This window comes from Candoia aspera, chromosome 5, assembly GCF_035149785.1.
Source record: "Candoia aspera isolate rCanAsp1 chromosome 5, rCanAsp1.hap2, whole genome shotgun sequence".
Classification (NCBI taxonomy): domain Eukaryota; kingdom Metazoa; phylum Chordata; class Lepidosauria; order Squamata; family Boidae; genus Candoia; species Candoia aspera.
Window position 1 is genome coordinate 112,478,978 of NC_086157.1, and position 21,763 is coordinate 112,500,740.

The window sequence follows — 21,763 nt, forward strand, 5'->3', positions numbered from 1 at the left end:
TTTAAAGAAGAGCACTTCAATCTTACCGCCATTTAGATCTAGGCTTTTCCAGTTGGAGGACCTCCCTGTTGGAACTCCAACTTCTAGAATTCCTGCCAGCGGGCCTCTTGGTGAGGCTGGCTGCGAATTTGGGGAGGGGGAGGCCCAGAGCACCTGAAGAGCCCCACTCTGGAAGAGGCTGCATTAATCCATGGGCTTCATTACAGCAACCTTCCCCAGCCTGATGCTCCCTGGAAGTGTTGGCTAGCAACCTCCCATTAGCTCGACACATTTGGAAGGGACCAGGTTTGGGAAGGATTCTCGAAAGAAGCCGATGTTGAAAAACTGACAGGGTATTGTTCTCCCTAACCATTACAAGATACCGATAACGAGGCGACAAATACTGAATCCCTTAGAATATCAAATGGAGCACTTGCCTTCGTGTTTCATGATCCAGCCAGAAGCATTTGGTCCCAACCACAGATTGGACGTCTAATCAGTCAAATGAAAAAAGCACAGCAGTTGCCTGTGCCTGGCACACCTCACCAGGCCAGAATCACCAGCCGTCAAATGCGCAAAAATTGCTCTAACGTTGCAAACGCGAGGAAAACCTCCAGTCGTGTGTTCTGTTGACCCGCCAGGGCTTGATCCTTTGTGATTCTCCATCATTGCAGGAGTAGAGAAAGAAAGAAAGAAAATCTCTTTGCAGTGCCAAGATCTTCCAGTGTGGCAGTCAAAGGTCTCCAGGGCTGGCGACTATTCCCGTTTGGCCAGCGTGCTTCTTACGGCTTCTTCGTTGATTCTACTAAGAGAATGGGCCAAATCCCAAAGAGAAACTATTGAAAGGAAGGAAAAAGGGTTTCTTAGGCCGCTGGGTTAGGACAAAAGAGAAATAAACTTACCTCCCTGGAGAACCTCCTCTGCTTATTAGTGACCTACAGTACTTACTTATCTCTACGTGCTTTATGCATGTTAAGTTTTTATCCTAGGGAAGAGAAACCAGTACAAGGGACCGCTGGACAATCAGAGAAAAAGTTCCACCTTTCCTCCACAATCCCTCCAGAAGTCAGTGGATAAAGCGTTTCATAGTAAAGAGATCATTCTTTTACCTCCATAACCTGAGCTGTGACTAGGAAAAAGTATGTCAAGCTTTCTGAAGAGCCACTGCATGTTTGGATTAGAAAGGCTCTTCCTTTTTTAGACACTCAATCTTTACAGAGGAAAAAAAGGAGGAGGATAACTCTTTATCGCCTTGTAGAAGCCACGGCTACAATAATTAACAGTATACCTCAGAAAATGAAAGGCGTAACAACAGGAGCATAAGAATGTAAGCAGCGCCTTGCTGGACTGGACCTCTGGCCCATCTCTTCCAGCAGTCTGTCCCCCCAGTGGCCAGCCAACTGCAGAAGGAAGCCCACTAGTTTCCCAGCAGATGGCCTTCAGGGGCAGTCCCATGCCACTGAGGCTAAGAGCCATGGATCACCGTGATTCCAACCCTCCTTTGAAACCAGCCAGGCTGGTGGCCACGGCCTAGAATTTCTGTGAAACACTCTTTCTGCTACCATCTTATTATGATCCTCAATTCCTAGGCACGAGAAGCAAAGAGAAGCCCATCCTGGCTTGCTGCCGCTGGCCAAACAGGAAGACTCCGGGGAGGACTGTCACACTGTGGAACAGCCCACCGGACGTCATCCTCGGTCAGAAGAGGAGAAGCTGGCAAGTGTCGCTGTGTGCCTGTGGGCTGCAGAGTCTGGGGAAGGGCGCGTGTTTGCTTTGTGCTTCTGTGCTCTAAGCCCTGAGGGCACCGAAATTCAGTCAGGTGGAGTAGATGTTCTTTCCCAAAACAAAATGAGATCTAATGAGATGCTGACTACTTCCACCACACCCACCGATTCTACACCCACTTAGAGAAGCTTTAGTCACAAATGGTTCAGAAGCTGCCTTTGGGTAAATCCTGTGGTGATTCTTGAATAGCACCCCTGATGAAGACATCAGTCAATGCATTGATTTTGGAGCTCCTTATCCCAGGGAGGGGCCCCACAAAACTGGTTCCTTTGGAAACATTTCACAAAACCTTGGCAGTTTTCCTCAGAGTAGCACTGAACGTGCTCACAGCATATTACTCATTTTAAACAAAAGGCCATTTGCAAAGATTCGGTTGTGAGTGGTCTCGCCTATTTTTTTCAGGATTTGCATATGAAGTGGGAGGATTTAAAAGGCAATCAAGCACTTAAGTTGCTCCAATTGCAGGGGGAGAAGCTAAAGCGATCTCCCTGCTAGGCTTATGAGGCTTTTAACCCTGCCTGAACCTGTCCTTGTTTTTCCAAGGTGTGCTTAGTCGCTTTCAGCAAGTTGTTCCTGAAATTTGTTTTCAGAGAGTTTTCTTCCCTAATGTATTATTATGTTAAAGAAGACATCATAAATTAATTTATAATGACTCAAGTCCATCTAGTTCAATTGTGGGCACATTTCCTGAGCTTTTAGGATAATGATCTGGAGGCCCTTTTGGAAATGTCAGAGGTCTCCATCGGGATTCAAAACAGGGGCTTCATCAGGGACCTTCTGAAGAGGCGGGAAGATTTTCTCAGACATACATTTTGGTGCAATTTGGTGAACGTGAGCCAGGGCACTTATCAATCCTTGCTTGGTTCTTAATTCAAATTTAATTCAAATTCTTTTGTTTTCTTTGGTTGCAGTTGGAGTTGTAATGTTTGAGTGGGACGGCCATTTAAGCCCTTTAAATAAAATAAATACAAACAGTGTTGATAAAATTAACACTCATGAAGGGGGGAAGGCTGATCAAGTGACCGAGGGCACAATGCTGGGCTAGGTTTCTAGATGACAGACTTAAAATCCTGAATGATCCTGTCAGATTCGAGAAATGGTCTGAAAGGCGGGGAATGAAATTTAAAAGAAAGGGCAAAATTCTACTCTAAGGCAACCAAAATATTTTGGTAAAGTAAAAGGCAACCTGTTACTTAAATTTCAAGGGAAATGCTGGAAGCTTTGGGAAGACCAAGAAGATTATGTCTTATATTCCTGTTTGCATCAATGCTCTAAGTCATTCCCAAGTCTTTAGAAGTTGGAATCAGGTAGAACTGCTGCTAAATTGTCTGACCATCAGGTATGCATATTACAAGAACAACACACCATGAACACGCTCCAGGTCTTAAGACGATGATGGATCTATCTATCACAGCACACAGAAGAGGCAATTCCTTCTGGAAAAGGAACAGGAGAAATGCCTCTTGGAAGACAACTTCTTTAAAGTTATGGTTTAGTGCCCAGTTGATCAAAGGCAAAGATTTGTGACCGACCTCTCTTAACTGATTCACCAAAAAAAAAAAAAAAAAACTTCACAGAGAAGCAGCAGAGCCTTCACCAAAAAATGCCGTTGGCATGAAGGAACTCATCAGATGAAACATGTGTCCAACCAAACCTGACCTGTTCTATCCTAAAGTACTTCTCCTGTCTTTCAGGTAGAAAAGTCTTGTTCCATTGTCTGCTGCCTTTGTTTTTAACTACTGAAGACTTGGGAATATCTTCTGGGAAACTCTGTACATAAAGGATGCACTTGAACTGCAAGGATGGTTCTTATGGAAGCACGGGACAGAGAGAATCAAGAGTAGCCCTGGTTGATTGGACCAGAGGTCCACCTTGTCCTGCATTCTACTTTCCACCATGACTGATCAGATGCTTTGGGGAAATCCACAATTGTACAAGGTGAATGCATTTTTCTACAACTGTATGTGAAAACTGCAGATAGAACTCCCTGAGCAGCTGGAGGGCTTGGCACAGTATTTTATTTATTTATTATTCAAATTTAATTACCACCCAACTCCCCCAAAAGAGGGACTCTGGGCAGTGTCCCAAAAGAGTGTCTTAGCAAGACGAAGAACACAACACCAACCAGGGTGGTTTAGTGGTTGAACTAGGAACCAAGAGAAGCAGGCTGAAGCCCATCCTCAGCCATGGAAGCTCACTGGGAGAGGATCTCTCAGTTTAATCTACCTTGTCAGTTAGTTGTCGAAAGAAAAAATGGGAGGAAGGTAAGCTGTGTATGCTGCCTTTTGCTCCAGAAGGAAAGGCAAGGTATCAAGCTAATGAATAAAACATCTGCTGTGTGGATTTATCTTTATATATTTATTTTTGTTCTCAACCTGTTTGAAATAATAAAGCATTGCTGTGCTTCCACCAAACAAAATAAGGTCTGTGTCTTGCATATTAAGAGTTCCCCTTGATAATACATTATTCAAAACATGCCAGGAATATAAATCAATCGAACAAGAAAGAGAAATCTGCACAGCAGATGTTTTGTTACCTTCATGTCACAAGAGCACCTGCTGAGGGTCATTAGTCACCAAATATATGTGCATTTGAGGAACAGTGACGGCTGCATCATACAAAATGCATCAACGTATGTCAGATTCAAAATTTCCAGTGAAACGCAGCCTTACATTTCTTGTATAAAATATAGGTATATCCACCACTGGGGAAATACTTCAAATTTTCAATCAGTTAAATAACTCATTACTAAGTGCCTCAGGACCTTAAAGGTATTTTGCTGGGCTGCCTTAACAAACTGGTGGATGCATCTGATTTGGAGCCACAAATAAATCAGGCTACATAGCTGGGATCTACATGTCAGCTCAATGCCAGAAGCCTTCAGCTCCCTCCGCTTCTGAGAGATCTTTAAGCTGAGGGGCTTTATGATAAAATTACAACTCAACAAATTCTCAGGGGAAAAAGAGACACTGTTTATTCTGCTTTGGAATAGCAAATGCAAGCATTAAATGTTATAAATCTTTGAACGCAATAAAATAAAAAAGATTTCAGGATGCAGTGCGTCCTTACAACTTCTTCTCAATGTTATATTGACTCTGCAGATTTTATGTATGCCATATCTTTTGTTTTTTTCTATAATAAAATAAAAAAGAAAGGAAAAAAAATCACTATCCACCACTGCGGGTTTGGTCTAACAAGCCTTAGCTATTAGGAGGGGGAAAAAAAACCCAATTCTGCTGGTCAAGAGTCCTAACAGCTTACCTTGACTTTTGGCCTGTATTTCAGGTAAAGTGTCCGGGAATATAAACTAGAATCGGGAGAGAGGGGAGAAAAGCAGATTGAAAGAAGCATTTGGATAAATCAACAACTCAAGTCAAATAGCCTGCAACCCCACCATCCGGACCCCTGTGGAACTCAGCTCCGCCGCTGGGTCGGCAATGGCACTTTTATTCCTGGGTTGCTAGAGCAGGAGGTCACCAAGCGAGGCGTTGTGGAGGCTGGCGCCTTTGACGGTGTGCCTGCTGTGTGTGCAGGCCGTTTGGGTTCATCCCCTGCATTGCCCAGTAAGGCTGGGAAACAGTCCTGGGTTCAGGACTTTGGAAAAGTATGGCCAGTCAGTCTCAGCAGTTAAAATGCTGGGTCAGTGTATCTCAACTGGGGCGATTTCCAAATGTGCGGACTTCAACTCCCAGAATTCTGCAGCCAGCACGGACACTGCTGAGAATTCTGGGGATTGGCCACACCACTGGAAATGGCTCAGATTGGGAAACGATGGACAAAACAGGCCAGTGGCCTGATCTGAAAGAACCTACATACCTAGTAGACCAATGTTTCTCAACCTTAGCAACTTTAAGATATGTGGACTTCAACTCCCAGGATTCCCCAGCCAGCATGCTGGCTGGGGAATCCTGGGAGTTGAAGTCCACATATCTTAAAGTTGCTAAGGTTGAGAAATACTGTAGTAGACTCTTGAGCAAAGCACCCAAGAGAAGGAACTGCAGCCACTCAACTCTATTTCTAGCTGTCCCAACGATCCGGACTGAATCCAGGTTGTTGCCCACTCCTTCCATCCTGCCATCTACTCACCACCACTGCTACTTCTCTTCAAAGTGGGAAAAAACAAAACTGCTTCAGGTCCACCCCAGAAGCAGTTGCCGATCATCAACAGGAACAAACCCTTTACCAAAGTAGCATTTTTTGGAAGACAAGTGAGTTATAAAACATGCTGTTGAGCAAGAACTTCCCCACCCCACATCCATGGGGAAGGAAAGGGGCCACACCTGAACAAGATATGGAGGTAGGAGCCGAGCCCTGTGAAAATGTGCCACCAAGCATGGAACTGTGTTACTGCGCCCACAACTGGAGGCAGCCTCTCACGTACGCTCCTGCAGAGAGAGACAACAACCGAGTCACATGTTTTCTTCCCAAACCATCCCCTCACGCAATTCTTTTTTCTAGCCTCCTGGCCAAGAAAGACCAAGCAACATCATTACAAACTCCAGTTTGTCTGACAATCGGCAGAAGCAGCATTTTCAGTTCTTATGCTGACAGCCGACGGATGCGACCAAGAGGTGACCTTTAAGAAGCTGCATGCTCTGGGGAAGACAAACATGCCCTCAAGATGAGGACGTGGCAAAGCTGTCAAACGGTCAGACGCATTGCCTCTCTGAAGGCAAGAGGCTTCCCGGGAGTCTAGGAGACTCTTCGTTCCCATAACTGCAAGTCCGCTGACGTGTGGAGAGAAACCGTCTCAGCCACGGGGCAGTTCATCCCCTGCTGATGATCAAAGGGATATTGAAAGATCTCTCTTGCTGAATCTGAACAAGCCCTAGAGGAGCCAACACCATGGGCAAGGAAAGCGCCCTTCTTTGCTGCTGTTGCACAGAGCTTGTTTCACTCAGCCACCCTTCCCCATGTTCGATGTGGGGAAAAGAGGGGGCACCCTGTTGGGGAAGGCTAGGTCACCTGTGTTGTGATTCACCAATTGAGATGATCAGGTTGAGCGAACTCTGAACTGGGCAATAAACATAAAAAGACAACTTGGAGTGACCTGCTGGGAACCAGGCTCCAAAATGCCATGACTGGGGCAAAGACAAAAGCTCACTGGTTTCATTTATATTTCAGGATCATTTCCTGGACCAGGAGGCCCTGCTCACAGTCACTCATGCCCTTGTGACCTCCTGTCTGGACTACTGCAATGTGCTCTACATGGGGCTGCCCTTGAAGAGCATTCGGAAGCTTCAACGGGTGCGGAATGCGGCCGCATGAATAGTCAATGGCACCGATTACTTGGCATGAGCTGCATTGGTTGCCAATGTGCTTCTGGGTGCAATGTAAGGTGCTGGCTGTCACCTTTAAAAACCTTCCTGGCTTGGGACTTGAGGGACTGTCTCTTCCCAGTTGTTTCTCCTTGTCCAGTCCAGTCCGGCAGGATGGGCACGGTTCAGGTCCTGTCGGCTGAAGAATGCTGCCTTCTCTGCCATAGAGCCCGTACTGTGGAGTATTCTCCCTCCCTCCCGGGTGGCCCTGACCCTGCTGGCCTTTCGTAAGGCCCTAAAGGCCCGGTTCTGTGCCCGAGCCTGGGCCCCCGAGTGTGTGACTGGACCCATCTCCTGGCTGTATTAGTGCTGTTGATTGTGATGATTTCCTTGGCTGCTCTGCGCTTTTCGTATTTACGGGGTAATTGTTCTTATTTTTACTTCCTATCGTTCGCTGCCCAGAGTCGCTTGCTGAGATGGGCTTCTATACAGGAGGGAGGGAGGATGGGTAGGAAGGAGGGAGGAATTCTCTGAGCCTGGAAAGGGCAATAGACATTTCCATAATGTTGCAGAACAAGTATAGATGTTCTATACTCTATACTTTTGCATCTCCTGAGTGGGAGCTATGCGGAGGTCTGCAGGAAGAGAGATGCGAAGGGGGCAGGCTTCTGCCAAGAAGGCTGGCCAGCTAGTCCCTGCCCCAAGGACCTCATGAGGAGGGGGACTCTCAGCAGGCTTTTTCTAGATGTCCTTGCCAGAAGGGCAGATTCCATTCTGTTGAGGCAGCGCTTAGATCAATCCTTGGTCCTAATTAGGGATCGTTAGCACTTTGAATTGGGCCCAGAAGCCTACTGGCAACCAGCGCAGGGAGCTGAGGCTTGGTGTCGTCCTGCACCGGCGGGACTATCTCGCTGGTGCTGCAGCTGCTGCGTTTTTGTCTCTTCAGGGTCGTCTCCAAGGGCAGCCCTATGTAGAGAGCGTTACAGTAGCCCAGGCGAGGGGTAATCAAAACAAACAGCGGAGCAAAAGCCACGGTGTGAGAATGGCCACCTTGTCCCCAAATTCAGCTACGCCCAGCTAGAAGAGTGAATTCTCTGCGCGATTTTTCCCTTCAGAGAACTGCAGATGAACAGGAGGAAACACGCAGAACTCTGCAGGATCTGAAAAGCATTCTGCCCCTGAAATTCACCTACCTTAATTTGTTGCAGAAAATATTGTCTACGTTCCAAAGGAAGAAGCCCAGCAAAAAAACAGTAAGGGACGTGTATCCCAACCCTCTGAGCCAGGGGTAAACCCTAGAGGGGAGGAGAACAAGCTTAGGTCTCTCAAAGCAACTTCTGACTCCACGTTATTCCGCTATTTTTTTGGCAGGTCTTCACTGGGAGGATTTCTCCTTTGCATTCTGTGTGGCAGAGTGGATGGGAACCATTCTGGGAACCCCAAAGAGGCAGGGGGGGGCTATATGCTCCCAAGCAATGTTCTGCTACAAAGATGTAGGCCAGCCGACCCCAAGCAAAAAGCTGCACACACACAGGCAGGAAAGATACAGACATCCTTGGGTCAAGCTCCTGGGATATCCTGGTGGTCTCCCTTCCAAGGACTAACCAGCCCAACCCAGATCTCTGTTTAAACATGCATTTGGTTTCAAAAACAGGGAAAGCATTTTTGCAGAGGCACAAGATCAATGCTCCGAACCCAAATTAGCTTTCTCTTGGAAAACCAGCCCTCACTCTGCCCTTGGTCTGAACATCTTCTTCCCTGCTTTTATTTAGAAACTTCTGAGATTTGTTAGTCTTCACTTCGATTACTCTTACTGCCTTCTACTACAGAGCAGGAAAGTTAAGAAGCTCACCTGTGTCCTTGTCCTCTACTTACTGCAAATGTGCTTACTTGTGAGCAAGAGTAATTCAGGGTCAGCACGGGGTTTACGTGAGTGTAACTGTGCACAGAGTTGGGATAAGAGTGCACACCTCATTATTTGGGGCCTAAGAGGCCCGCATAGACAGCACCGAAGCAGCAGCACTGATTCCCTTGTAAACGGCCGAAAGATGTGCAGAGCAGCTCACTGGCGGTTTCCCGCTCTGTGACTGAGTGTAGCAAAATTGCGCTTCGCTGGTGATTTGCAGCTGGGATTACAACATTTTACAAACCACAGAGATAGTGCTGCTGATACCCAAACAATGGGGCTCTAGGTTATACTTTTCCTGGTTGCCAGTCAAAGGCAGTGGAGCAACAGAAGGGCGAGGATCGTCAGAAAAACAGCAATTCAGATTTCTCTCTCTACGAGGCAGAGCTCTTGATTAGATGCAAGGGGAGCCAGCCAGCTCATCGCTAACTCATTACTCATTACTTACCATAACACTATATATACAGAGCGTAGGACTAGAACAGCCACCAATGACCCATACATGACCTGGGGGAGAGAGGAGTTTTTATGAATTCACGAGCACAACGTCCAAAACGCAGCGCTTCCTCTTCCAGCAAAATCATGCAAGGCTGCACCTCCTTGGTTATATTCACCGACACCCCTACTCTCGTTTTTGAATGAAATTTCTGAATCTGCAGAGGTATGCTGAAACAGAAATGATCCAAATGGCTCTGGGTTCACGTTACAAATGCTAAGTCTCAAAACAAAGTTCATCAGGATAAAGCCGATCCCAGGAAGCCTGCCTTGCAGGTAGCTTTGTCACTGATGTGGTAAAGTGTCTTGTGTAACGGATAATTTTATGTGAAAGGTCTTGTCCTAACTGCCAGGAACCGCGCTGAGACAAGGAACTGGTCTCTAATGTTTTATTGCTTGTACATAACAGGAATCCTAACAAACTGAAGAAGCGTGGGAAAAACCCAGCCATATAAACCCCAGAGGTTAAGGCGGGCCCGATCTGTGTCTCTTGGAATGGCTGCCCAATTCCTCAGTGCTACGCATGCGCTTAACAGTCTGGATGGGAGCCCCCTGCTCGCCATCCTCACTCATGACAGGTATTCCACATTACAGGTAAGGATAGGTCAGCTCTACTTAAATACAATTTACAAACTGAAGGGAGAAACAGGTTCCCTGGGTGGCTTCTGGGTGGGAAACTGGCATGAAAGGCACAGAACCATTTTTCCTTGTGCCATTAAAAATAAGAACTGAAGAATTCCTCTGCTGGATCTGGCCCTCTATGTTGCCCAGTGCCCCCCTGGATGGGGGGAAGCCCCCAAGCCAGCCTGGCAGATGGTGGCACCCTTCCCCTGACCCTGTTCAGCAATAGCATTTCAAGCCCGCTGTTTAGGATTCAGGGGGCAGCAAAGAGACATCTCAACTACCGGTCATCAGTAGCCTCATCCTTCATGAACCCAGCAGAACAGCCAACAGCAGCTTCCACTGTTTAACTCCACGTGGTGTTCGTGCAGTGGTGGGAGATGCCACCCCTTACGACACACCTACAATTAATTCAAGCAGAGCCACTCAGGAATGCACAAACGTTCATCTACATTTATATCCTCTAATTAGCGGAGATTAGATTTGCTCTCTAAGGCCCTGAAGACTTGGTTCTGTTTCTGAGCCTGGCGCAAAGTGGTTATGCTAATTGTACTGGATGGTTTTATCCTGGCCGCTATATTCATTTTTTGATGATGTTTTTAACCTGTTTTCCTTGTTAGCTGTCCGAGTTATGTATTCAAGATGTGCAGCCATACTGGACAAATGAATGAATGTTCAGACAGGCCCCACTGCCTTCTGTGCCACCTGAAGCCACCTAGAGTCATTGGGAATCAGGTGGCATACAAATTAGGTAGGTAGGTAGATATAGGTAGACAGACAGACCTCTTTAGCTGTGGTCACACAATCAGCCCCCTCCACACCTCCCACCAGTGCAACTGAGGAACATACACCTCCTTCTTTTTTCGTCTTTTTCAATCCCCGCTTCCACCACAGCTACCGAGCTGAAGCCCAGGGGTGTGTTTTCTCAAACTAAACAGAGGAGTTAGGGGGCCACGCAGGGAAGAGAGTGTATGGTCCCGCCTTCTGGCCAGTTTCATGCTTGGGGAAAAAGCTCTCACTGGGAACATTTTCAAAAATCTCTTGTGGGATCTTTTTGGAACTACTTTAAGCAAAGCTTAACAGTTGTGTCAGAAAGGGAGACCACAAGCCAGAACTAAACGCTCCGTGGGCTGGCTGTTCCCCACCCAGGATTATGTAATTGGCCCGTGTGGTTCTTCGGGACAGGCCACGCCAACAGGGATCGGCATGGGAGGAAAGGAGATGAAACAGTAGAAGCAGGAATTGGTGAAGTGTGAGGGAAGGAGGGGTGTGTGTGTGTGGTGTGTGTGTGTGTGTGTGAGAGAGAGAGAGAGAGAGAGAGAGAGAGAGAGAGAGGAAGAGAGCGAGTGAGCAGGAGAATGCATATAACAGATACTGGTCTATTTTGGTGGCATGAATTACTTGGCGTGTGTCATCATGCAGGCTGTTGTGGTATTCTTAACTGGCAGAAAAGACATAAATGAAGTCTAGTACAGCTTTGGAAGAAATGGCATCCTCCCTCTGTTTATGTATTAAACTGCCCTCCCCAAAGAGGAACCTTTCAGACCCGCTGGATTACAACTCCCATCATGAGCCAACAAAGGCCAACGGCTCCCTAACATAATGACAGGCCACAACGAATTCAGAACGCAATCATCACAAATTAAGTCCACATAATTAAGTGGGAAAGGGTTTGGTTTTTCTGGCCCCAGACTTTCTCAGGGTTATTTATATTGTGCTTACTACACACAGAATACCTAGAAAAACAGAAACGCCGGCCAAGGTTAGCTGCTACTAAATCATGCAATTATCTGAACTGGTCCTACAGCCTCCGCCTTGGTTGGAAAAGTGTATTCAAGACTGCCAGCGCCTTGCTAATATGGGCATGACATTGTTTAACACAAATCCAATTTTAATTCTGTTGAAAGACAGTCCCCATCCTTACACGCCCATGTAAAAAGATATATTTAGAAATAAATAAAAGTGAGCCGGTTAAGTGACAGGTAAGTAGGTGGGAAAAGAAAGGGAAACAGGCCCAAAGAGAATTCTAGCCAGTCGGCTGCCTTGGTGTTCAGGAACCCAGCGCAAGGATCTATTGAAATCTAAAATTAGCATTACAACATTAGCAGGAATACATGATTTTGCTGATGTCACATCAGTTGAGTCTTTTTGCGGGGTGGGTAGAGAGGTGAAAAAGATAAGGGCTAAGTCCTAACCTCATTTCTAAACTACCCTGAAGAATTCAGGAGGGCTTGTACCTAGATCCCAGATAATTTAATCCTGGGAGCTTATGAGGCCAGTAGTCATCTAGTAAGATTCTAGGCTGGTAAAAGGAAAGCAATAAATCAAAGGAACTGTGGGTACATCTGCAGAGTTGGGGTGTGTGTTGGGGTGTGTGTTGGGGTGTGTGTTGGGGGGGGTCCCTCCCTCAATGCTTTAGCCAGAAAAGGCTCCCTGTAACTAGAGGAATCAGATTTAGAAGAGGCCACTGAGGTCATCAAATCACCCCTGCTAAAAGCTGCCTGATCACAACCACTGCAGGGAGTCATCAATTGTAGCTGCTTTCAGTAAAGCAATACCAGATTATTTTCCTTCAAAGGAAGATGATCTGGCTCTCCCAACATAAATGGATTTATTCTGGGTTAGCCTTCTGAACTTTTTTTTCAAATGCTGGAAAATTTGTTTTAAGAAATGAAGATGTATTTGACTAAATACAGCGACCTTGAATTGTATGGATGGATGCAACGTGTATAATGTATGCAGTATGGATTTTCGCAGCTAGAAGGTCTCCAAATTATGTTGGAATATTTCCTAGCCGATTCAGTCAATAGGCTGGGGAGAGTTATATTAATATATGCAATTATACCCAGTGCTATGCCTGAACAGAAAAGCTCCATAACTGCAAAGCCCACTTGGACTGGCATATCCACAATGACCAGACTAGGGGATAAAAAATGGACCAGTCAACAACATTTCCTAAGTTGAAACAGAAATAAACAAACATTACCTGGTGGAATATAGGCTGTTTCCAGTTTAGGTATACCTGCAGAAAGCAAACACAAGATATTGTCAACCTAAAAATGTTTGCTTGCCTATCTCATGGGGCCCTCTCAAGTCTTGCTGCTTCCTTATGGCAGGGGGAGGGAGCGTTCTTGGGAGGGATGAGTGAAAGGCACCAGAAGTGAACACCAGGAGCATATATTCCCAGCAGGGTCCCCCAAGGCGTGAAGGTCATCCCAGCTGCCTAGCTAAAGCAAGCAGCCACCTACATCAGAGAGCAGCAATATAGGAAGATGCTGGTGGCAGATGATCTCTTGAGTGACAACAGCGAAGTTGTGAATTCACGTTGTGCAGGAGAAGGCAATGGTAAACCACTCCCATATTTTACCAAGGAAGCCACATGGACAGACAAAATAAAATGACTGACAATACACAGCTGGATGATGGGCCCCTCAGGCCAGATGGTGCTCAAGGTGCTACTGAGGAAGGGCTGAGGATCTCTTAGAATACTGGTATGAATGGTGTTTATGACGTGGGTAGATGAAAGACTTCGAGACATCTAGCTGCTGATGCTGGGATGCAAGAAAAGAAAATCCAAAGCTGCAAAGGCAGAAATAAAGTGGGGACATGGAACACAAGAAGCATGAACACGGGAAAGCTCAGCACAGTGAAAGATGAAATGAATCGATTACACATTGACATCTTAGGCATCAGCAAATTGAGACGGACTGGAATTGGATACTTTCAGTCAGGAGATCACAGAAGATCAGGACATGAAAAACAGAGGAGAAGCAGCATTGCTTTCACAGTTAGGAAGGGTGGAGCAAGAACAGTACTTGGCTGTGATGCAATCAATGGCCGGACAATATCAACTGGACTTCACAGACGACCATTTAATATGATGATTATTCAAGTTTACAATGCAGAAGGAGAGGAGGTTGCCGAGTTTTATGATCAATTTGAAATTGACAGAGCGGGCAAGCAAGATGTGCTGCTTGTGGCTGGAGATGGGAACGCCAATGTTGGAGATATTACGGAGGAAAATACAGTTGGATTGTATAGCTTAGGAAATTAAAATGAAGCAGGAGAACGACTAATCATTTTCTGCCATTCCAATGATTGCCTTCATTACCAGCTGTCTTCAAACAACCAAACAGTGGCTATATATGTACGGAGACTTAACAGAGTGTGCAGATGATCACAGGATATCCCTAAGTTCATGCTAGCAACTAATGCTTAGGATCATCCAACGAAGATTAGAGCCCCGTGCAGAAAGGGAGATGCCAGGTGTTCCAGCTGGCTTTAGAAAAGCCAAGGAGCGTGAGACATTATTGCTGATGCACGCTAGACAAAGAAGACCAGAAAGAAGTCAGGATTATAGAAAGGCTGTAGACTGTGTCAATCACGTTAAGCTGTGGAATGGCTCAGAAAAATGAGAACCCCAGAACGTCTCACTGTCCTCATGCAAAATCTGTACACAGGTCAGGAAGCTCCAATGTGGACAGAACATGGTGAAACAGACTAGCTCAGGATAGCAAAGGAGTGAGGCAAGGCTGTATCCTCTCCCTATTTATTATGCCCTTACCTATATGGGGAATATATATTGAGGGAAGCTAGATTGGAAGAAGATGGGCCTGGTTCTGAAATTGGAGGAAGAAACATCAGTAACTTGTGCTGTGCTGATGACACTACACTGAATAGCTGAAAATGCAAAGGATCTGCAAGCTCTAGTAATGAAACTCAAGGAGCACAGTGAAAAACTAGGACTAAGATTAATATAAAGAAACGAATCACAACAGGTACAACCACCAGCTGTAGTGGGGTAACAAGGAGACATCTCAACTACTGGCCATCAGCAGCCTCATCCTTCATGAACCCTGCAGAACAGCCAACAGCAGCTTCCACAGTTTAACTCCTCTAATATGAGGAAGACAGCCATGGACAGCCAAGAAAACAAACCAATAGACCATAGAACAAATCAGCGCACAAATGACCAGGCTCAAATTATTGTAGTTTGGACAAATTATGCAAAGACCTAAGTATCTGGAGAAGTCTACAGTGCTGGGAAAGGTGGAAGGAAAAACAAGAGGATGACCAGAAGCAAAGTGGATGGATTTGATTACAGTGATGAGTGCCCTGTTGGAAGACCTCAAGGACCGGGTTGGGGACGGATCATCCTGGAGAAGGTCTATGTGCTCGCTATGACTGGTCATTGACTCGATGGCACGCAATTAATATCAGGGGGTTTATGTGGCATGGAAGACACAGAAGACCTGTGGAGATGGCAGAATAAAGTAGCATACTGATACGAGTATGTACGTATGTATGTATTTTTCAAATTTAGTCACCAACCATCTCGCTCAAACAGCGACTCTGGGCGGTTAACAGAAAGTATAAACGCAGGTCAACCGTCCTCTCTGCTTCTCCTATGAAGGCCTACTTTTCTAGCTAGCTGGAAGGAAAGTGTATCTAAAGTGGTGCATTTACTGCAAAACTGGGACGGATTTGCAGCAACCGTAAATTGAAATATACACCTGAGATGGCAGCTTAGGAGAACAACAGACTACAGAGATGCTCAACTGTGCTCTTCCGCATTACGTGGGCCACATTTTACCCCCTTCTTCTTTAAAGCAACACTGTACTTTACCCCCACATTGTGCTAAGATGCTGCCTGAACAAGAGACTCACTGGCCACATTGACACCATACCTTTGACTTGGTTAATGAGCCACTCATATTCTGGCCTTAAGTAAGAGTGAACAATTAACTAAACAGGATGGGTTAGCATGACACATTAAGGGACACATCCCCAAATTAATCGTGGTTCAAATTAAACAAGCGTAGCAAGCTCTGTGAATGCAGCTGTTATATCTTCAGTTTAGTTAAATGTGTTGGATGCAAAAGCCGTTATTCAGGAAGATGACTGAGAGTCTGAAATGGAGGGGACATGGGAAGCTCAGCTTTTATGAGGGTCTGATTCCCCCCTACAGACTGTAGACGCTTCTCGTTCAGGAAAACAAGATGCAGAATGCTTCTCTATACCACAGTATTCCCTTGAGGGGAGAGGGTCATGTACACCCCATCCCTTCAGCTGGAATGTGTGCTCCATGCCTCTCTTGCCCTCCACTTTTGCCCAGTGCTTGAGGCATGTCAGTCATCAGAACAATCCTGCCATTCCCTTCTCAGCTTTGCCTCTTCCAGATGCGGCTGCAACGGCTGGAACTCCTAGCTAGCAGGAATTTCTACAAGTTGCAAAGGGCAGGAAGTCGTGGAAAGCTCTGTTAATTTGGTCAGGGTGGGGTTTCGGAGATGGAAAGCTGCAGTTTTCGCTTGCTGTGCTCCCCCCCCCCAATCTAATTTTATGTTCCAAACAGTTACAGGAGATGCTGGTAGGGATAAGTGAAAACAATGTGAGGTTCTGGTACGAATGGGAAGGCAGGTAATGATTTCCATGCAGGTTCAAGACCCACCAAAAGAGCCTCAGTGCACTATTCAGGATAGAAAAGATAAATCAACAGCCTGAATCAGTAAAAGACATTTTTTTAAAAAGCAGATTTGTATGTTCCTATGGCGACATCCTCAGCTGCCTGCCGTGTTGAAAAAAAATTCACAGCTCTCCAAGGATGCAGCTTGGAGAGTTAGTTCATTTGAAGCCACTTCCCTCTCTGCCTTTGCCACACTAGAGCAAGGTCCTCTATAATCTATGGCTGAAGCCTTCTTGAGTCATGGACAGTGGTGTGACTGAGAGTGTTTTTATGATGCAGAAAAGAAAGGGACACGGTGGGCGGGTCCACTATTTGCAGGCAGCGTAGGTGAGCACGGAGCCTACCCCACTTACAAAAATACTTTTGGTAAGACAAATACTGCTTACTATGCTGACGCCAATGCTGTAGGCTATTAGTAGAAACAGGAGAGGGTAATTGATTGTTTTCTTGTACTTGAAACATTCGTACCTGAAACAAACACAAATGCAAAGGATTAAGGAGGCACAAGGAAGACAAAAGAAATTCTTAACACTCAATTTGTCGCGAGGCTTTCAAACAGAGGCTTTTTGGGCGACAGGGAGCAACCAAACCTTCTTTGCAGTTTTAAATGCTTTGTGGAAGGTGGGATTAAAAAAAATTATAAGGGATCCCATGTATAAGCTGATGCAAAACCTTGTGGGAACTGGCTCAGATTCTGCTAGTTTTTGCAGAACTGTTAATAATTTTCAATGCTAGGGCAAGATGGGAGAAAAACACGAGGTTATGCCTTTCCCATATGAAGAGGGTCTGAAATAGGAATAATTATTCATGGGTGTACATTGATTCTGTTTTCACCTCTGGCAAACCTAAGTTGCAGATCTGAGTGTTGTACAAACTTGACAAACTTGTTTCAATAATCCATAGGACAAAATGATGAGAAGCAAAACCTATTCTAGTCATTCTTAAAACAATACTCTTTCCTCTCCTAACAGAAGAACTACCTGTTTTTTCCCCTTCTCTAAAATTAGGTCAAGAACAAGTTTGGTGTAGTGGTTAAGGGGCTGGGCTAGAAACCGGGAAACGGTGAGTTCTAGTCCCACCTGAGGCACGAAGCCAGCTGGGTGACCTTGGGCCAGCCCCTCTCTCTCAGCCCAAGAGCCAATCAGGCATGGTAGGAGAGTTCTAGTCCCTCCTGAGGCACGAAAGCCGGCTGGGTGCCCTTGGGCCAGTCCCTCTCTCAGCCCAAGAGCCAATCAGGCGTGGTAGGAGAGTTCTAGTCCCGCCTTAGGCACGAAAGCCGGCTGGGTGCCCTTGGGCCAGTCCCTCTCTCAGCCCAAGAGCCAATCAGGCGTGGTAGGAGAGTTCTAGTCCCGCCTTAGGCACGAAAGCCGGCTGGGTGCCCTTGGGCCAGTCCCTCTCTCAGCCCAAGAGCCAATCAGGCGTGGTAGGAGAGTTCTAGTCCCGCCTCAGGCCCGAAAGCCGGCTGGATGACCCTGGACCAGTCACTCTCTCTCAGTCCTAGGTGGGAGGGAATGGCAAACCACTTCCAAAAAATCTTGCCAAGAAAACTGCAGGGACTTGTCCAGGCCGTTTCCAAGAATTGGATTCAATTGAACAGATTAAAAAAAAATTAGGTCCATATATAATATACCAAGAGGCAACATATATTAAGAACAAAATGGTTTTACATTACAAAAAATGCTATCTTAGGAGGAAATGCTCCCCGCATGTTAAGCACCACAATATAAAAGGAGACCCTGATAGTTGTTGAACGTTTTAGTGCAGCTAAGATTAGGAAAAAAAGTTGGAAAACCAGAAGTTCAAAGCCCATCATGGGCTTTGCATCTCCATCACACCGTCATAAGAGTACAGACTTGAACATCTTGATAAGTTTGGTATCAAAGAAACTCATAATCAGCTTATGGGAAAAAAATAAGTTGTTTCAACAGCTGTTTTAAGGGGAAAAAGGCTGAGTTTATTTGAGTTACTGGAAAAGTTTTAATGTCATATACAGATTCTTGTTTTTTTCTCAGAGTTGCTACTATCTAGCACCAGCATTCAATCCTCTAGCCACTTCTCTTTGTAGGAAAACTCAGTCTGGTTTTATTATAGAAAACCAGGCAAACAAACAAACAAAAGTGTTTTGTGTGCAGAATCTGGATTCTTTGTTGGCTCACAAGATACAGACGTTTTCTACGGTTTCCAAGAATCCCCACTGCCTCGCCTAAGACTCGTATTGCCAAAACAGTGGATTTTTTTCTTCTCCATAAGAAACTAGCTAGTTGGCTGATACATTTATTGGATTTACTGGATCTGTCTCCTGCTTTTCCTCTAGGAGGCAGTAAATTGCACGGATCAAAAGGGTGGCTGTTGTGAACACTGCAGATTCAGTGCTTTACCTCCAATAGCTATTTCAGTCCCCATTTCTATGCGAGTGAGATAAACTTTAAAACTGCGAGGAAGCGTTAATTGGCTTCGGCTATTAAAGGGAAACTAATGACAGATACTTACAGGCAGTAGACAAAAACGCAACAACTGTAGATCATGGGCAGCTCGTCCAACAGCTGTGAAAAGCAGAACAAAATAGTATTTATACTTACAGAAAAGATTCAAAGAGAGATGGCAGCCCTGAGTCAAAACCACAGAGTTCTTGGTCAGGGCAGGGCAACCTTTAGTGACCGGGGGGAGCATTATTTTTTTGGGTGGGGGTGCTGAGAATGGCAATGGAAAAGAAGAAGAGGCAAAGGAGGTAGACCCAAAGCTTTCCATGTTTTAAATCTGGGGGGAGGGATTGGTAGCTTCTGTTCCTACAACGCTGTTAAGCTATTTTACCACAGCTGTTGTGCACTTCCTTCCACAGAATGGCGAGAAACTCTGCCACTGGTTTTTGGCACTCGTGTCACTGAGATATGGCAGTTGGCTGGAGGGAGCTTCAGACTGCATGCAGTGTTGGGACTACGGTGTGACCACTGTGGTCTAGGTGAAGTGACAACATCATCACTGCCACTTTGAGATACAGTCTCACCATTCTCTGTATGGTAAAAGCATGGCTAGGTCTGACAAGAAGCACTGTTGCTCACTCATTAAGGGCAGTAAGAAATTAACCCCAGTCAGTCATCAGAATAAAGTAAGGTGTAAGCTCCATCCTAGCCAGGATTATTGGACAATATGACACCGATAGAGCAGTGTTTCTCAACCGTGGCACCTTTAAGCTGTGTGGACTGCAACTCCCAGAATTCCCCAGCCAGCATTGTTGCCAAGGTTGAGAAACACTGGACTAGAGAGACCAAAGTTTTGTCCCCACTTGACCAGCCCATTCACTGGATGACTCTGGCCACTCCCAGCCTTTCAGGCTAATCTCCCCCATGTACACAACCTTAAGCAACCAAACACATGCAATAAATGCAGAAAGCGTCTGCCTAGTTTTAACAACTCCACAATTCACCTGGGTTATCATCTCCATATTCTGCGCACAGGCTAAAAGAGTGCCTTTCCCAAGACTACCTCGTGGGTTCTTGGCAAAGCCGAGAATCAAACTGAAAATCTTCTCACAGCTCATCTCCTTGGGGTTCCTGCAGTGAGACTTATTTGTGGCTAATCTCAGCTTTTAACAAAACCACTGTCTTGCACGATTATGTACAGGCAGATCTTATATTAGATTAGTCAACCTGTCTGTCTGATGCTCTGGACTCTTAGATAAAGTATGTCAACCATCTGCAGCAGTCCTTACTGGCATATTTGGTCACTAGGAGCTGAAAATGACTTGATTGCACATCATTAATTCACGGTAAAACGCACTGTAAATGCACACGCAGCTCCCCACTCACAACCAACCCCGAAAATGAAACGGATTCCGCATGCCACTCGGTTATGCAACGTCCATAAGAAGTCACCTGCAGACTTTTTCAAGTGCTACTAACCTGCATTTCATACTTCAGAGTCATGTGGAAGCACCATGAGCCCAAGCCCACAGCTGAAATCCAAATAAGAAAGTATTACGGGGGGAGCTTGCTTGCTTCCTTTCTCCCAGTCATGCTTAAGATACATTAGCACATTTATACTGTAGAAGAACAGACCGTAACTGGGATCCACGTTACCACAATCCCTTTCAATTCCGCAGCTTCATGTTCCTTGAAGACAGGCTGACAAGTTTCCACTCAGCTTTTCATTCCCCCCCCCCACCCCACTCACTCAATTTATTTTGGTCTTTGCCCAGCAAAAGGGAGAAAGTAGAAAAAACTCATTGAGAATGCCCACGCCTACAAGGAGTACAACAGTTATAAAAATTAAAAAGTCGCCAAGATAAAACACACGAACTATAAAATTACCATAAGCTGATAAAACATCTACTGAAAAATTGAACTGGTACTGTACTAAGTTTAAAAGATAGCAATCTTCTATAAAATGTATTGTAATAGGGGAATAAGGATAATAATCAATTCTACCCTAGCGTAAAAAACTAAACGTTGGACAAATATATAGGCACAGGTTATTATCAAGCCTGACTAGTGCTTACCGTCAGGCAGGTCCCAGTAAAGTTTGTATGCTCTTTTACTTTTACTTTTACTCCTATTTAATGTCATTATTTATTCATGATTCAAGACCAATATTTAAAAGAAGACAATATTACAATATACCAAATATAAAACTGTGTAAGATAGGTAACTTATACAGAAAAGCCCAAAGCAATTAGTAGCGTAAGGGAGGCACCAGACGATTTCTGCAAGAACATGGTGACCTTATAAATTACAAAGCCTCAGCAACTCCCAAATAATACACACTATCCCACAGGGACTTTCGAGTACTGAAGGGCGCGCTTGAGATTTTGGAAACTGGTCCTACACAGCAAGAGGAAATCATGGGGAAGGAATAGCTGGGGGGAGGGCAGTCCCCAGACTTTCTTGCAGCAGCAAAAGCAGAGGTTAAACCACAGTTTCTCAACCTCAGCAACTTTAAGATGTGTGGACTTCGACTCTCAGAATTCTCCAGCCAGCATGCTGACTGGGGAATTCTGGGAGTCGAAGTCCACACATCTTGAAATTGCTGGGTTAAACAACGAAACATTCTAAACGGATTCGGAAAAAGAGCTGATGGATAAAAAAATTTCCTTAGAACAGCTCACATTAGTTTTCAGGGCTGAATGTTTAACAACGCCACACTGTTCAAGCAGTGTTTCATGTGGATACAGGCTGGGCATTCAAACTAAAAATCCCACTGAGTAGAAGTAGAAGAAAAACCATTTGATCTGACTAAATCACAAGTGGAAAAGACGCTCAC

The 21,763-nt window shown here is 45.4% G+C and overlaps 1 protein-coding gene across 2 annotated transcripts in view; it reads right to left on the reverse strand.

Moving 5' to 3' along the window:
• Positions 1-405: 405 nt before the first annotated feature.
• The window catches only part of ACER3 (alkaline ceramidase 3), a 59,234-nt gene continuing 37,876 nt past the window's right edge, over positions 406-21,763 (reverse strand). Inside the window, exons 3-11 of one of the 2 annotated variants that reach the window (XM_063305955.1) lie at positions 20,407-20,459; positions 18,998-19,050; positions 16,894-16,975; positions 13,031-13,066; positions 9,377-9,435; positions 8,216-8,317; positions 6,045-6,149; positions 5,026-5,071; positions 406-815 (exon numbers count right to left, since the gene is read on the reverse strand). In XM_063305955.1, the coding sequence (XP_063162025.1) occupies positions 762-815; positions 5,026-5,071; positions 6,045-6,149; positions 8,216-8,317; positions 9,377-9,435; positions 13,031-13,066; positions 16,894-16,975; positions 18,998-19,050; positions 20,407-20,459 (590 nt within the window). In that variant the 3' untranslated portion in view covers positions 406-761. Of the gene's footprint in view, positions 816-4,712; positions 4,897-5,025; positions 5,072-6,044; positions 6,150-8,215; positions 8,318-9,376; positions 9,436-13,030; positions 13,067-16,893; positions 16,976-18,997; positions 19,051-20,406; positions 20,460-21,763 lie in introns of those variants that run through there. The other variant, XM_063305956.1, reaches the window with a different exon arrangement.